The sequence below is a fragment of the Labeo rohita genome, unplaced genomic scaffold (genome assembly GCF_022985175.1).
Source record: "Labeo rohita strain BAU-BD-2019 unplaced genomic scaffold, IGBB_LRoh.1.0 scaffold_30, whole genome shotgun sequence".
In the NCBI taxonomy this organism is placed as follows: Eukaryota; Metazoa; Chordata; class Actinopteri; order Cypriniformes; family Cyprinidae; genus Labeo; species Labeo rohita.
The window spans coordinates 5,086,353-5,101,143 of record NW_026129217.1 but is presented as its reverse complement, the minus strand read 5'-3'; the positions used below and the strand labels follow the sequence as shown (position 1 = coordinate 5,101,143).

At 39.6% G+C, this 14,791-nt stretch overlaps 1 protein-coding gene across 1 annotated transcript in view; it reads right to left on the bottom strand.

The window, feature by feature from the left end:
- Positions 1-6,016: 6,016 nt before the first annotated feature.
- The window catches only part of LOC127160189 (uncharacterized), a 311,509-nt gene continuing 302,734 nt past the window's right edge, over positions 6,017-14,791 (bottom strand). The window contains exons 3-5 of the mRNA XM_051102844.1: positions 9,653-10,346; positions 9,460-9,550; positions 6,017-6,246 (exon numbers count right to left, since the gene is read on the bottom strand). Of these exons, the coding sequence (XP_050958801.1) occupies positions 9,463-9,550; positions 9,653-10,346 (782 nt within the window). The 3' untranslated portion in view covers positions 6,017-6,246; positions 9,460-9,462. The remainder of the gene's footprint in view (positions 6,247-9,459; positions 9,551-9,652; positions 10,347-14,791) is intronic.

Here is a 14,791-nt window from a genome sequence, read left to right as displayed (position 1 = left end):
CAAGCTAGACAATACAAAAGACGTCCAAACCAATTTAAGAGTAACAATCTAATCAACGTTCAACAAATAAAAATAAAAAATGTACATACTACAGAGAAACAAATGATAAAACTTGGCCTTTTGAATATCAGGTCCCTCTCTACAAAAGCGCTTTGTGTAAATGATATGATCATTGATCATAACCTAGATGTGCTATGTTTGACAGAAACCTGGCTAAAACCAGATGATTACATTATCTTAAACGAGTCAACCCCTCATGATTACTGTTATAAACATGAGCCACGTCTAAAAGGTAAAGGGGGGAGGTGTTTCTACAATTTATAGCAATATTTTCAGTGTTTCTCAGAGAGCGGACTTCAAGTATAACTCGTTTAAAGTAATGGTTCTTCATGTAACATTATCCAGAGAAACAAGTGTTAATGATAAATCCCCTGTGACATTTGTACATTTGTACTTGCTACTGTATACAGGCCACCAGGGCACCATACAGATTTTCTTAAAGAATTTGCTGATTTTATATCTGAGCTGGTGTTATATAAGTTCTTAATAGTAGGTGACTTTAACATCCATGTCGATAATGAAATCGATGCACTGGGAGCAGCATTTACAGACATTTTGAGGAAGATTTTATTAACTTAAATATAGAGGAATTGTGTCCAAATTAATCTACCATTATAGTTCTACTCTATATGTTGCTGGGCCAGCACATCCTGTGTTATTATAGAAACCAGAAGTATAGAAAAAGGACACCCCCTAGCAGAGTTGTACCTCATGTTATTGTAGAGGCCCTCTAAGAGGCCTTAAGGGAAACCATCTGTTTCCCATGGAAGTGTTTACCTTAGGGGACACCCCCCCCCCCATGATTTAGGTTAACATGCTTACGTGGAGACCACTATATAACGCCGTTTTCAACCATGTAAAGATTAGTTCTCTATAGACAACTCGGCTTGATTGTCCTCGGCTTGATTGTCCTCGACAATAAAGTCTATCTTTTGGCATCCAAACCCAAGTTTCAAAAGTAATTCTCCAGCGGAGAAAAGGGGAAACCACAACATAATTGGCGTCACGAACAGGATTCTCGAAAGGACAGCGAGGTGGACCACGGCAGGCAGACTCTGGATGAGCAACACAACAACTTGGCCAAAGGTAAGCAGTTTTGCTTACATAGTTAGGTTGTGTTGTTTTCCAGAGTTTGCTTGTGGTGAGACACTTTACATCCTTCTAAATTTATCGAACTGTAATAATTGGAGGAAAAGAGTTGAAATAAATGGGTTTTGATTCCAAAAGCACTAAATGCATGCATTGATCTGTATTTTCTGTTGAGTTGGACATGAGGAGAACAGTGAATTCAGATTTTTATATTTAAGTAGAATTAGATTAAAAGAGAAGCGCTGGTAGAGAAAATTTGTATCTTGTTATCCCTGGGAGACAGTATGGAAGTTAATCCATTACCGAGTTCCAAAAATTCGGGTTTGAATTAACTAAAAGATAACTTGTGAAGAGCAATGTTGAATGAGAGCAAGATTGGGTGACCAAATTAATAGATTTTGATACGTAAGCCAAAAACATTTCTCAATAAGAATGTAACTTTGGTAATTAAATATATGTAGGTTGGGGAAAATTCATTCACCATTACTAGATTATTCTGAACATCTGTGAGAATTTAAAAGAAAATGATGATGATTTATTTTACCATAGGCATGTCATGCTGTTGTAGGAAAACTATTATTTTGTTTAATTGTAATATTCCTAGATAATAAAGGTAGATTACTGCTGCTTTCTGCATTCTGCAAAGAAAAACTGCTTGCTATTTTCTGCAATGAAGAACTTGCTTTACTAAAGTAGAATAAGGGAACTGCTGCTTTAACCAGATGAATGTTTTATATGGTAGGACCATTGAAAGATTTGGCTGGAAAGTGAAATTTATATCAAGAGCTAATTGCTCAGACACAAGTTTGACTAAGGCCAATTTGATTAATGCGGTCTCTGAGTGTTAGAGTTTCAGATGGCTTCGACAACAGTGCCTGGAAAAAAGGAAGCAATGTGCTGGAGTCTGTCTACCAGTGTGGTGAAGAGACAAAGACAAAGCTGCAGAGGGAAGAAGAGGGAGAAGCAGATGGACTTTCCACCCCCCTCCAGAAAGAGGAGTGCATACTTCTGCATGGAGAAAGGCTGACTCAAAACAGGAAAAGGTGAATCTTTCACTTGAGACTTTTCCTGAGGATGAAGAGAACATCCTGAAATGCAAAACTGTGACAGGAAAGCCAGACTGAGAGGAGGCAGAGAAACAACAAAGACCCTACATCACATCAGGCCACCACAGACTGACGACCTAATGCAACGGTCAAACAGCTTCAACAGACTAATGGTCTACACAGAAGAACTTTCATCACTTCCCATTGAGTGCACAGGTGCTGCATATCTAATGATCACTATAGAGACTGCTTCAAATTTGTTTATTATATTAGAGTAATTAGTATTGGTTATTCACTGGTCTCACAGCAGTTCTTTGAATTCTGTGTTTTAACTAACATTCTTGATCTGCTTTTCAACAGTTACCAGTCCAGCCTTAGGTCTTAAAGAAAAGGAATTTTGACAGACAGAAGATAGTGCATGACTTACTGATCACACAAAAATGGAGCTGGATTTGGCATAGTGCCTAGAAACCTTGGTGGGAGGCCTGCATGGTGAAACAGTGTGGACCCTCAGAAATGAGAAACATATGGACCTGTCAAGGGTCACGTTCTATACCAAAACAAGTCTGGGGGCCTCTCTCTTCCACTCTAGGGAGAAATTTATTATATACATAAGGTATAGAACACGCCTTAAAAAGCTGTATAAAAGGGGCAACGCAAGGAACTTAGTTAGATTTGCTCTGCAGAGGACTTCTTGGCTTTATTCTCTTTGTAAATAACGTCTATCATCTGAAATCAAGACCAAAGGCTCTGAGTGTGGTTCTTCAGCAGAACGGGCAGGAACCACCGCTATTTAATTAAACTAGGGAAAGGTACAACTGAATCGTCAACAAGAATGCTGAGTTCTTATGAAGAAGACTCTAACAGACAAAAATAGGGCTGATAAAATACAAACATTGGTCACTCCATTTTGTTTAATGGTCATTTTCTAGGACTAGATTAAATAAGAATAATATGTCTGCAAAGTTCTAAAATTATGAAATCACAAATGTTGTCACTGGGGGTAACAAGATATAAATTATTTTGGCCATGGATCCTAGATCATGTGGAGATCTCCAATCCTTTTTAGATAGCATGACTAAAATTCAAAGTAGACAAACGTGACATTTGAGAAATTACAATCGGCTTTCTCAATTGCACAGTACCTGAGTTAATTATTCCAAACAAAATAATTTATTAAATTTTGTTGAAAAAAAGAGGTTCCACAAAAAAATTAAACTTGATTTTAGCCTAAGAGTGGAGTGTGAAAGGGTGTGAAAACGTGTGAATGATGGTGTGAAATGGTGTGACGTGGAGTGAAAGAATATGTCTGACGAGACACTGAGGCAAATCAATTAATTTGCCAAAACAGCTGTATGCAAAAATTGAAATGTGGGCCCACAGGGCAGATTATGCCCTTAAAATGACCCTGGATGAATTGGTTAAGTTTCCAGGTCAGCATCTAAGTTATTGTTGTGGCGAAAAGAAAAACAGTGCCACACTTGCGCGCAGCGTATTACGTGGGAAGGCAAAGCAAGGAAGCTTGCTCTGTCCACCCCACAGCTGACTTTCTTTTCCAGCATCCCAGGATGGAGCTGATTCTGTGTCAAAAGGATAAATATTGTCTTTCTGATTGTCAACAGTTAGGAAAGTAGGTTAAGGTGTTAGGGTCTTTTACTCCCTTCTAGCCAAAAGATAAGAGGGGAGATGTTTGGCCCTAACATCTTCCGGAATGCCGTGGCATGATTTAGTTAATTGATAATGAAACATAGTGACTTTATTTTCGTCACTGAGTAGTAATTACTAAGAGGCTGGATCTTGACGCAGCACTCCGGAAAGGTGAGACGTAAACGTCTCAAAGGGGGAATGTGAGGAAGATTTTATTAACTTAAATATAGAGGAATTGTGTCCAAATTAATCTACCATTATAGTTCTACTCTATATGTTGCTGGGCCAGCACATCCTGTGTTATTATAGAAACCAGAAGTATAGAAAAAGGACACCCCCTAGCAGAGTTGTACCTCATGTTATTGTAGAGGCCCTCTAAGAGGCCTTAAGGGAAACCATCTGTTTCCCATGGAAGTGTTTACCTTAGGGGACACCCCCCCCCCCCATGATTTAGGTTAACATGCTTACGTGGAGACCACTATATAACGCCGTTTTCAACCATGTAAAGATTAGTTCTCTATAGACAACTCGGCTTGATTGTCCTCGGCTTGATTGTCCTTGACAATAAAGTCTATCTTTTGGCATCCAAACCCAAGTTTCAAAAGTAATTCTCCAGCGGAGAAAAGGGGAAACCACAACAATTTTAAATTCTATTGGAGTTAGACAACACGTGTCAGGTCCCACTCATTGTCGAAATCATCCTCTAGACTTAATACTGTCACATGGAATTGATGTCAATGCCGTTGAGATTCTGCAGCAAAGTGATGATATCTCTGATCATTATCTAGTCTCGTGTATACTCCAGATAAATAAAACTGTAAATTCAACTCCTTATTACAAGTATGGTAGAACCATCACTTCTACTACAAAAGATTGCTATCTGAGTAATCTTCCTGACTTATCTGAATTACTCAGCATGTCCAATAGCTCAGAAAAACTTGATGATGTAACAGAAACTATTGACTCTCTCTTTTTCAGGACTCTAGATACGGTCGCTCCTCTGCCCCTAAGAAAGATTAAGGAAAACAGTCCGACCCTGTGGTATAACGAGCACACTCGCACCCTAAAGAGAGCAGCCCGGAAAATGGAGTGCAGCTGGAGGAAAACAAAATTAGAGGTTTTTCGTACTGCTTGGCGTGAATGTACCCTATTGTATAGAAAAGCATTAAAATCGGCAAGATCTGATTACTTTTCAACTCTTTTAGAAGATAACAAACATAACCCTAGGTATTTATTCAATACAGTGGCTAAGTTAACAAAAACTAAAGAACCAGCAGGCACTGACTATGCCCATCAGCATAGCAGTAATGACTTTATGAACTACTTTACTTCCAAGATCGATAGTATTAGAGACAAAATTGTCACCATGCAGCCGTCAATTACAGTATTGCATCAGATAGTGTCCTATAGATCTCCTGGGGAACAATTCCACTCATTCTCTATTATAGGTCAGGATGAATTGTATAAACTTGTTAAAGCATCTAAACCAATAACTTGTATGCTAGACCCTATTCCATCTAGGCTACTAAAAGACTTGCTTCCAGATCCCATAGATCCTCTGCTAAATATTATTAATTCATCACTGTCATTAGGATACGTCCCCAAAACCTTCAAACTGGCTGCTATTAAGCCTCTCATTAAAAAAAACCCCCACAACTTGACCCCAACGAATTAATTAATTACAGACCTATCTCGCATCTCCCATTTTTGTCGAAGATATTAGAAAAGGTTGTATCCTCAAAATTATCTTCCTTCCTACAGAAAAATGATATCTGTGAGGATTTCCAGTCAGGTTTTAGACTGTACCATAGTACTGAGACTGGTCTTATTAGAGTTACAAATGATCTACTCTTGTCAACCGATCGTGGTTGTATCTCTCTGTTAGTGCTACTGGATCTTAGTGCTGCGTTTGATACGGTTGACCACAACATTCTCTTGAACAGACTTGAAAATTATGTTGGCATTAGTGGTAGTGCATTGGCATGGTTCAAATCGTACTTATCTGACCGCTATCAATTCATGGCAGTAAATGAAGAGGTATCATATCGATCACAAGTGCAGTATGGAGTACCGCAAGGCTCAGTGCTAGGGCCATTACTTTTTCAATTCAATTCAATTCAAATTTATTTGTATAGCGCTTTTCACGATACATATCGTTGCAAAGCAGATTTACACCAAATTGACATTTTTACAATATATGTAGTAGTAGCTTGATGTACATATGGTAGAGATGTGTGGTAAAGATCAATTAATGACGTAATCAAACAGACAAAGAACACTATAAATTAGTAGCAGAATACGGTAGTGCTATATGTTTTCAGGGTTGGCATCATCTGAAGTCCTCTGTGGGGTTGGCATCATCTTTTCTTAAGTGTTCTGGATCCAGACTGGAGCTTGTGAATTCCTAGTTACCATGGGATGTCAATCCCATGGCAAAAACAGAGAACAAATAGGAACATAATTAGCGTAGCTGCTGTTCAAACTAAGAAAAGGAAGGTTTGTTAACCAGAGCTAAAAGATTGATAATGAACATTTGATCAGATATAGCTGCAGAAAAAGTTTATGAGATGCATTATTTGAATGCTTGGCTAAAAAGATGAGTCTTTAATCTAGATTTAAACAGAGAGAGTGTGTCCGAACCCCGAACGTTATCAGGAAGACTGTTCCAGAGTTTGGGTGCCAAATGTGAAAAAGCTCTACCTCCTTTAGTGGACTTTGCTATCCTAGGTACTACCAACAGTCCAGAGTTTTGTGACCTTAGGGAGCGTGATGGATTGTAGCGTGGTAGAAGACTAGTTAGGTACGCAGGAGCTAAACCGTTAAGTGCCTTATAGGTAAGAAGTGCTATTTTGTAGCTGATGCGGAACCTAATAGGTAGCCAGTGCAGAGACTTTAAAATTGGGGTAATATGATCATATTTTCTTGACCTGGTAAGGACTCTAGCAGCTGCATTTTGGACTATCTGTAGCTTGTTTATTGAAGATGCAGGACAACCACCTAGTAGTGCATTACAATAGTCCAGTCTAGAGGTCATGAATGCGTGAACTAGCTTTTCTGCATCAGAAACAGGTAACATGTTTCGCAGCTTGGCAATGTTTCTAAGATGGAAGAATGCTGTTTTTGTAACATGAGAAATATGATTTTCAAAAGACAAGTTGCTGTCTAATATAACACCCAGGCTTTTGACTGTAGTGGAAGTAACAGTACATCCGTCTAGCTGTAAATTGTAAGTCAAAAGATTCTGTGTATTGTTTTTAGGTCCAATAAGTAATATCTCTGTCTTATCTGAATTTAATAGCAGAAAATTGTTGGTCATCCAATCTTTTACATTTTTAACGCACTCTGTTAACTTTAATAATTCAGAAGTTTCATCTGGTCTTGTTGAGATATATAGTTGAGTATCATCAGCATAACAATGGAAACTAATCCCGTGTTTTCTAATAATATTACCAAGGGGCAGCATGTATATTGAAAATAGTAGAGGACCTAGAACAGATCCTTGTGGCACTCCATACTTTACTGGTGATAACTGGGATGACTCCCCATTTAAATAAACAAAGTGGTAGCGATCAGACAGGTAGGATCTAAACCATTTTAAAGCCTGCCCTTGGATACCTGCATAATTTTGTAGTCGATCTATTAGTATGTCATGATCTATAGTGTCGAACGCAGCACTAAGATCAAGTAAAACTAGCAGTGAGATGCAGCCTTGGTCTGACGCAAGAAGCAAGTCATTAGTGATTTTAACAAGTGCAGTTTCTGTGCTGTGATGGGGCCTGAAGCCTGACTGAAATTCTTCATAGATATCATTTTTTTGCAAGAATGAGCACAGTTGAACAGATATAACTTTCTCTAAAATTTTAGACATAAATGGAAGATTAGAAATGGGTCTATAATTTGCCAGTTCACCAGGGTCTAGTTGTGGTTTCTTAATAAGAGGCTTAATAACCGCCAGCTTGAATGGTTTAGGGACGTGACCTAAAGATAACGATGAGTTGATAATATTGAGAAGCGGTTCTTCTGCCACAGGTAACAATTCTTTTAGTAATTTAGTGGGTACGGGATCTAATAGGCATGTTGTTGGTTTAGACACAGTGATGAGTTTATTTAACTCTTCCTGTCCTATAGCGGTAAAGTACTGCAGTTTTTCTTTGGGTGCGACGAAAGAAGTTGACATATTAGATGCAGTATAATCTACATTGGTTATTGCATTTCTGATGTTATCTATTTTATCAGTGAAGAAATTCATAAAGTCATTGCTATTAAACTGTAAAGGAATATTTAGATCAGGTGGCGTCTGGTTATTTGTTAATCTAGCCACTGTGCTAAATAAAAACCTTGGATTGTTTTGGTTATTTTCTATGAGTTCGCAGAAATGCTCAGCCCTAGCAGCTTTTAAAGCCTGTCTATATCTGGACATACAGTTTTTCCATGCAATTCTAAAAACGTCCAAGTTAGTTTTTCTCCATTTGCGCTCAAGATTGTGAGTTTCTTTTTTGAGAGAATGGGTATCACTGTTGTACCATGGCGCAATACGTTTTTCTCTAACTTTTTTCAATTTGATGGGGGCAACAGCTTCTAACGTATCGGAGAAGATGGTGCCCATATTGCTAGTCATTTTGTCTAGATCCTGTGTATTAAGGGGTACACAGAGCAGTTGAGATAAATCAGGCAGGTTATTTGTAAATCTATCTTTGGTGGCTGGAACAATAGTTCTGCCAAGACGATAACGCGGAGCCATACAGTTAATATCAGTGATACGCAGCATGCACGATACAAGGAAATGGTCAGAAACATCATCACTTTGAGGTACGATATCTATATCAGTAAGATCAATTCCATGCGATATAATTAAATCTAGCGTATGATTAAAACGATGAGTGGGCCTGGTGACATTTTGCTTGACTCCAAAAGAGTTTATTAGGTCAGTAAACGCAAGTCCTAATGCATCATTTGTATTATCAACGTGAATGTTAAAATCTCCGACAATTATCACTTTATCAAAATTAACCAATAGTTCTGAAAGGAATTCTGCAAATTCTTTTAGGAAATCTGTATACAGCCCTGGCGGTCTATACACAGTAGCTAAAACAAGAGATAGGAGAGATTTCTTTTGCATATCTGGCAGAGTAACATTAAGCAAAAGTATTTCAAATGAAGTAAACCTGTATCCTGTTTTCTAAGTAACACTGAAAATATCACTATATATTGTTGCAACACCACCACCACGACCACTCTGACGGGGCTCATGCTTATAATAGTAGTTTGGTGGAGTAGACCCATTTAGACCAATATAATCATTAGGTTTTAGCCAGGTTTCGGTTAAGCAGAGTACATCAAAACTATTATCTGTGATCATTTCATTCACAATAACTGCTTTGGGTGCAAGTGCTCTAATGTTTAGGAGCCCAAGCTTTAAAAATGGTTTCTGTTCGTGTATTTTGCTTTTTTCTGGTTTAATTACGATCAGATTTTTTCTAGATCCTGCATTAAATTTATGTTTTGACCTCACTATTCGAGGAACAGACATAGTCTTTATAGATTGGACAGTGCAACTACTATCATTTAAGCGTTCAGAACAAAAGCCATCGTAGCAATCATTTGAGAATGTACTTACTAGTCAAATGGAGCGTAGCGTCCTGGAGATGTTGTCCGACAGCAGTTCCGCTCCGACTCTGCTGGGGTGCAGGCCATCCGCACGGAAAAGCCTAGGACGCTCCCAGAAAAGATTCCAATTATTAACAAAGAGCAGTTTGTGTTCTTTACACCATGTCAATAACCATTCATTTAGAGCAAGGAGTCTACTGAACCTTTCGTGCCCACGTCGATACGTGGGAAGCGGTCCTGACACGATGATCCTCGTTGTGGGCGACGTGCTGCGAACCGTCTCGATCAGGCTGCTGAAGTCCCTCTTCAGAACCTCCGTCTGCCGCAGCCTGGTGTCGTTCACCCCCGCGTGCAGGACGATCGCGCCGACGCTCTCGCCGTCCTTCAGGATTGCGGGTATCTGCGCAGAAACATCGAGAACGCGAGCACCAGGAAAACAGTGGGTGTGGACTTTACCTTTAGCTAAAGTAGCACGTACGTACCGGACAATGGAGTCTCCGACGATCACAGCGTCGCGTTCCGTCTCGCGGAGGGGAGCGAAGCGGTTCCGGGTGGAGATCTCGAAGACCGGAGGCGCCGGAGGGGGCGAGGTCCTCGGCCGGGGCCTGGCTCGCGTCTTCCGCTGCTGCTGCACCCAGGGTCCGTGGTGTCCCGGCGCCGGAGTGAAGGACATCTGGGAAGATCGCGTCCAGGGTGCACGGGAGCTGTGCAGAGAAGCACACAGAGTAGAGGTGGTCAGAGTGTTAGTATCGCTCTGTATAACGTTACTCACCCGGGAGGATTCCAGAGCGGCCCTCCGCTCTCTCAGCTCCGTCTGCCTCATCAACAGCTCCTGGATCTGCTTCTCTACGGCCTCCAGCTCGAGCTGCAACGAGTGCAGCTCGAACGTGTCCTCACCTGCACTCAAAGGTGGACACAAATTCGCCATTAAAGCAAGTAACAGTGAGTAAACAATGGAAATGTGTGTAAGCAGTGTGTAAACAAAGCAAGCAGGATTAGCGGCAACCACACTGGTGCTGCTAACGGGCTATAAGCTAGCAACTCGGGAAATCAAAACAAAACTAGTGATAACAAAGCAATCCGGATGTTTTAGTTGTAGAATACAATAGGGGGTATATTCACACGTTATAAGAAACAAGAATTATGGTGTATAAAATTGATTTTGAATTGAAAAACAGACAATAAGAAATTAACTCGACAGAGCTCAAACTCTAGGCGTGCAACCACGACCTTTTTATGCTTTACATGTTACCCTTGGGTGATATCATCAGGAAATATGGTGTTAGCTTTCACTGTTATGCTGATGATACTCAGCTCTATATTTCTTCACGGCCCAGCGAAACATACCAATTTGATAAACTAACTGATTGTGTAGTTGAGTTAAAAAATTGGATGACAAGTAATTTCTTACTGCTAAATTCTGAAAAAACAGAGGTGTTAATTATTGGACCTAAAACCTCAGTGTGTAATAACCTAAAACACTATCTAATACTTGATGGCTGCTCTGCCAATTCTTCATCATAAGTTAGGAACCTAGGTGTGCTATTTGATGGCAATCTTTCCTTTGAAAACCACATCTCTAGTATTTGCAAAACTGCATTTTTCCATCTCAAAAATATATATAAATTACGACCTATGCTCTCAGTGTCAAATGCTGAAACATTAATTCATGCATTTATGACCTCAAGGTTAGATTATTGTAATGCTTTATTGGGTGGTTGTTCTGCTCGCTTAATAAACAAACTCCAGCTGGTCCAAAATGCAGCAGCTAGAGTTCTTACTAGAACCAAAAAGTATGATCATATTAGTCCGGTTCTGTCAACACTGCACTGGCTCCCTATTAAACATCGTATAGATTTAAAAATCTTGCTAATTACTTATAAAGCCCTGAATGGTTTAGCTCCTCAGTACCTGAGCGAGCGCTTATCGCATTATAGTCCCTCACGTTCGCTGCGTTCTCAAAACTCTGGCAATTTGATAATACCTAGAATATCCAAATCAACCGCGGGCGGCAGATCATTTTCTTATTTAGCACCCAAACTTTGGAACAATCTACCCTACAATGTTCGGGACGCAGACACACTCTGTCAGTTTAAATCTAGATTAAAGACCCATCTCTTTAACCTTGCTTACACATAACACATAAACACATTTCTGTCATTCAACTCCGTTAAAGGATTGTTAGGCTGCACTAATTAGGTCAACCAGAACCGGGAACACTTCCCATAACACCCAGTCAGAAGAATGGCATCTACGCTAATATTAGTCTGTTTCTTTCTTATTCCGAGGTCACCTTAACCACCAGATCCAGTCCGTATCCAGATCAGATGGTCATTGCAGTCCTCCGGATCCAGTCCGTACCCAGCCCAGATGGTGGATCAGCACCTAGAGACGACCTCTACAGCCCTGAATGTCAGCGGAGACCACATCGGCTAAAGCGTTGTTTTAAAGCGTTGTTTCTCTGGCACTTTCAAAGGCACATAAAATATAATACTGTGGCTTGGATTACTACATATTCCAATAAAATCTAATTTTAAACATCTTTTACTGTACCAATTTTATGGCCCTCATATTTCCTTTTTTAGCCAATGCAGATAAAGTTACTTCAGGATGAGACTGCACTGATTGTAAAGCAAAACATGATTGTTATAGTGAGAATGTGCTATGATTGGTCAGCGAAGTGAGGCTGTTATCTGATTTTCTTGAGTAGATGGTGGGCGGAGTCAATGCATTTGTGGATCATCAGCATCTTGAAACTAGAAATGTTTGAAAATCCACAAATGCGCAGTGACCGATCCACAAATGCGTGCAGTGATCTACAAATGCACAGGACGCAATTCACAAATGAATGCCAGGCAAAGTTGCGTTTGTGACATAAAAAGTTATTTCTGAATATATTTTTTATTTGCAAATCTCATTTAACTTTTTTTGTGTGTGTGTGAATTTAATTAATGTTTGTGAAACTCTAAGGTTTATGTGTGGATCTCATTCTATTTGTTTGTCAATATGTTTATTTTTGTAATCTCTTTACATTTATTTGTGGATAATAATCTATTTATTTGGAATTTTGCTACAATCCTACCCCCATACTCCCTCTCCTTCATCAACACTAAAAGCTGACGACTTCGCAACGTTCTTCATGAACAAAATTAAAACCATCATTGTACAATTTTCCACACCACAATCTGCCAAGCACATCATACCAGTAAACTTGTTCACATCCTTCTCTTCACTCTGTGAGACAGAAGTCTCCAAACTCATACTTTCTAATCATCATACTACTTGTCCACCTGATCCCATTCCATCTCATCTCCTTCAGGCCATTTCTCCTGCAGTTGTACCTGCACTCACTCACATCATTAACACATCCCTTCACACTAAGGTTTTTGCCTCAGCATTTAAACAGGCTTGTATAATCCCACTACTTAAGAAACCTACCCTTAACCCAACTCTTTTAGAAAACTACAGACCAGTTTCCCTTCTTCCTTTCACTGCAAAAACATTGAATGAGCTGTGTTCAACCAAGTCTCTGCCTTTCTCTCAGTTGTTGAAGCCCTAAGACTGGCAAAAGGAGCTTCCAAATCTTCTATACTTGCTGGATTTGTCCACTGCTTTTGACATGGTTAACCACCAGATGGGGGGAACATTTAATGTAAAAGTCAGTGAAAGTGATTTTGTGCTTCTTTGGGATGGCACAATAATGTGCCGTTGACTTGCAGAACGCAAGCTTCTAGAGAGTGCGGAAATCTGAAGTAATGAATTTAGGTAAAGGGGTGCAGAACCAGTGGTGGTTTTGTAGTCAAACAATAATGCCTTGAACTTTATGTGAGCAGCTACTGGCAGCCAGTGCAAACTGATGAAGAGAGGTGTGATGTGTTCTTTTCGGCTCATTAAAAATTAATCTCACAGCTGCGTTCTGGATAAATTTTAACGTTTTGGTAGTACTGGCTGAAAGACCTGCCAAAAGACCATTGCAAAAAGTCCAGCCCGGACAGAACAAGAGCTTGAAAAAGGACTTCAGAAGCATTTTCCGAAAGAAAGGGCCTGATTTTGCTAATGTTAAATAAAGCAAATCTGCAGGACCGGCAGTTTTAGCAATGTGGCAATGTGGTAATGTTTTACCTCAGTGACATATTTAGGTAAGGTGGCTGGCAGGGGTGCGTAAAACCAGCACTAAAGTTGAAGCTGTCTATAGTTTTCCCACTCCCACTATTTTGTGGCAGTGCGGGGGAAAAGTTTCATTAACATTCTGTGCCTTCCGTGCCCATATCTGGAAAGGAAACAATTAGGTGGAAAAAAAATAAAAGTCAAGTAATAGAGGGAGACAGAGAGGTGTTCAAAAGAGGAAAGAGAGGATCAGACACATTCTTCTGGTACGTGGCTCACTGCATCTGCCGGGGATAATGCAAGTGATGATCAAAGCAGCTGCTTTGAAATGAAAAGCACAGGTATTTCTTTTCTGAATCCTCACGCTCCCAAAGACTAACCCCAAGACCATTACACCAACACACTCCATCACACCAACACACTCACATATCACACACATACATTTACATCCACATCCATGTTCAGTTTTTTTTTTTACTTAGTTTGAAACCTTTGAAGAAAATTGTACTTAATTAACTTTTCCTTCTTTTCTGTTTTTTTTTTCTTTTCTTATTTTTTCTTTCTGAATGATAATGCTGAGTGAAATGGACACTTGAATCTGCCGTGATTGAAAAGACTCACTGGTTCTAGCAACCAAACTTTTTGGATTAAGATAAACCAGGGTAAGGAACCTTGATCCTGGAGGGCCAGTGTCCCTGCAGAGTTTAGCTCCAACCCTTAAAAAACACAAACCTGTATCCTGAAGACCTTGATAGGCTTGTTCAGGTGTATTTGATTAGGCTTGGAGCTAAACTCTGCAGGGACACCGGCCCTCCAGGATCAAACCCTTTTTACTTGCAGTTGATGCTAGCACTGACAGTGCTGGTGCTGTTCTTTTGCAAGAAGATGCTAAGGGAATCGAACATCCGGTCAGTTAATTTTCAAAGAAAACAAAACAAAACAAAAAATAATAATCAATGGTCATCATTAAGTGTATTACAGTGGAAAAGAGGCTTTTGGCCTTGTTTTGTCATTCAGCATTTTGAGGTCTATGTAAGTTTAGTCTGTGGTCATATTAATGTTTACACTGACCATAATCCATTGACTTTTTTAGAACGACTTTTGTTTATTATAATTACTGACTGTTGTTGTATTAGTTTACTTAAAATAATTTGCATTGATTGACTGATCCCTCTTATATGTTGCAGCTTTAAACAGTCATAACAGTTGTCATATTAATTTTTATATTAATGAGG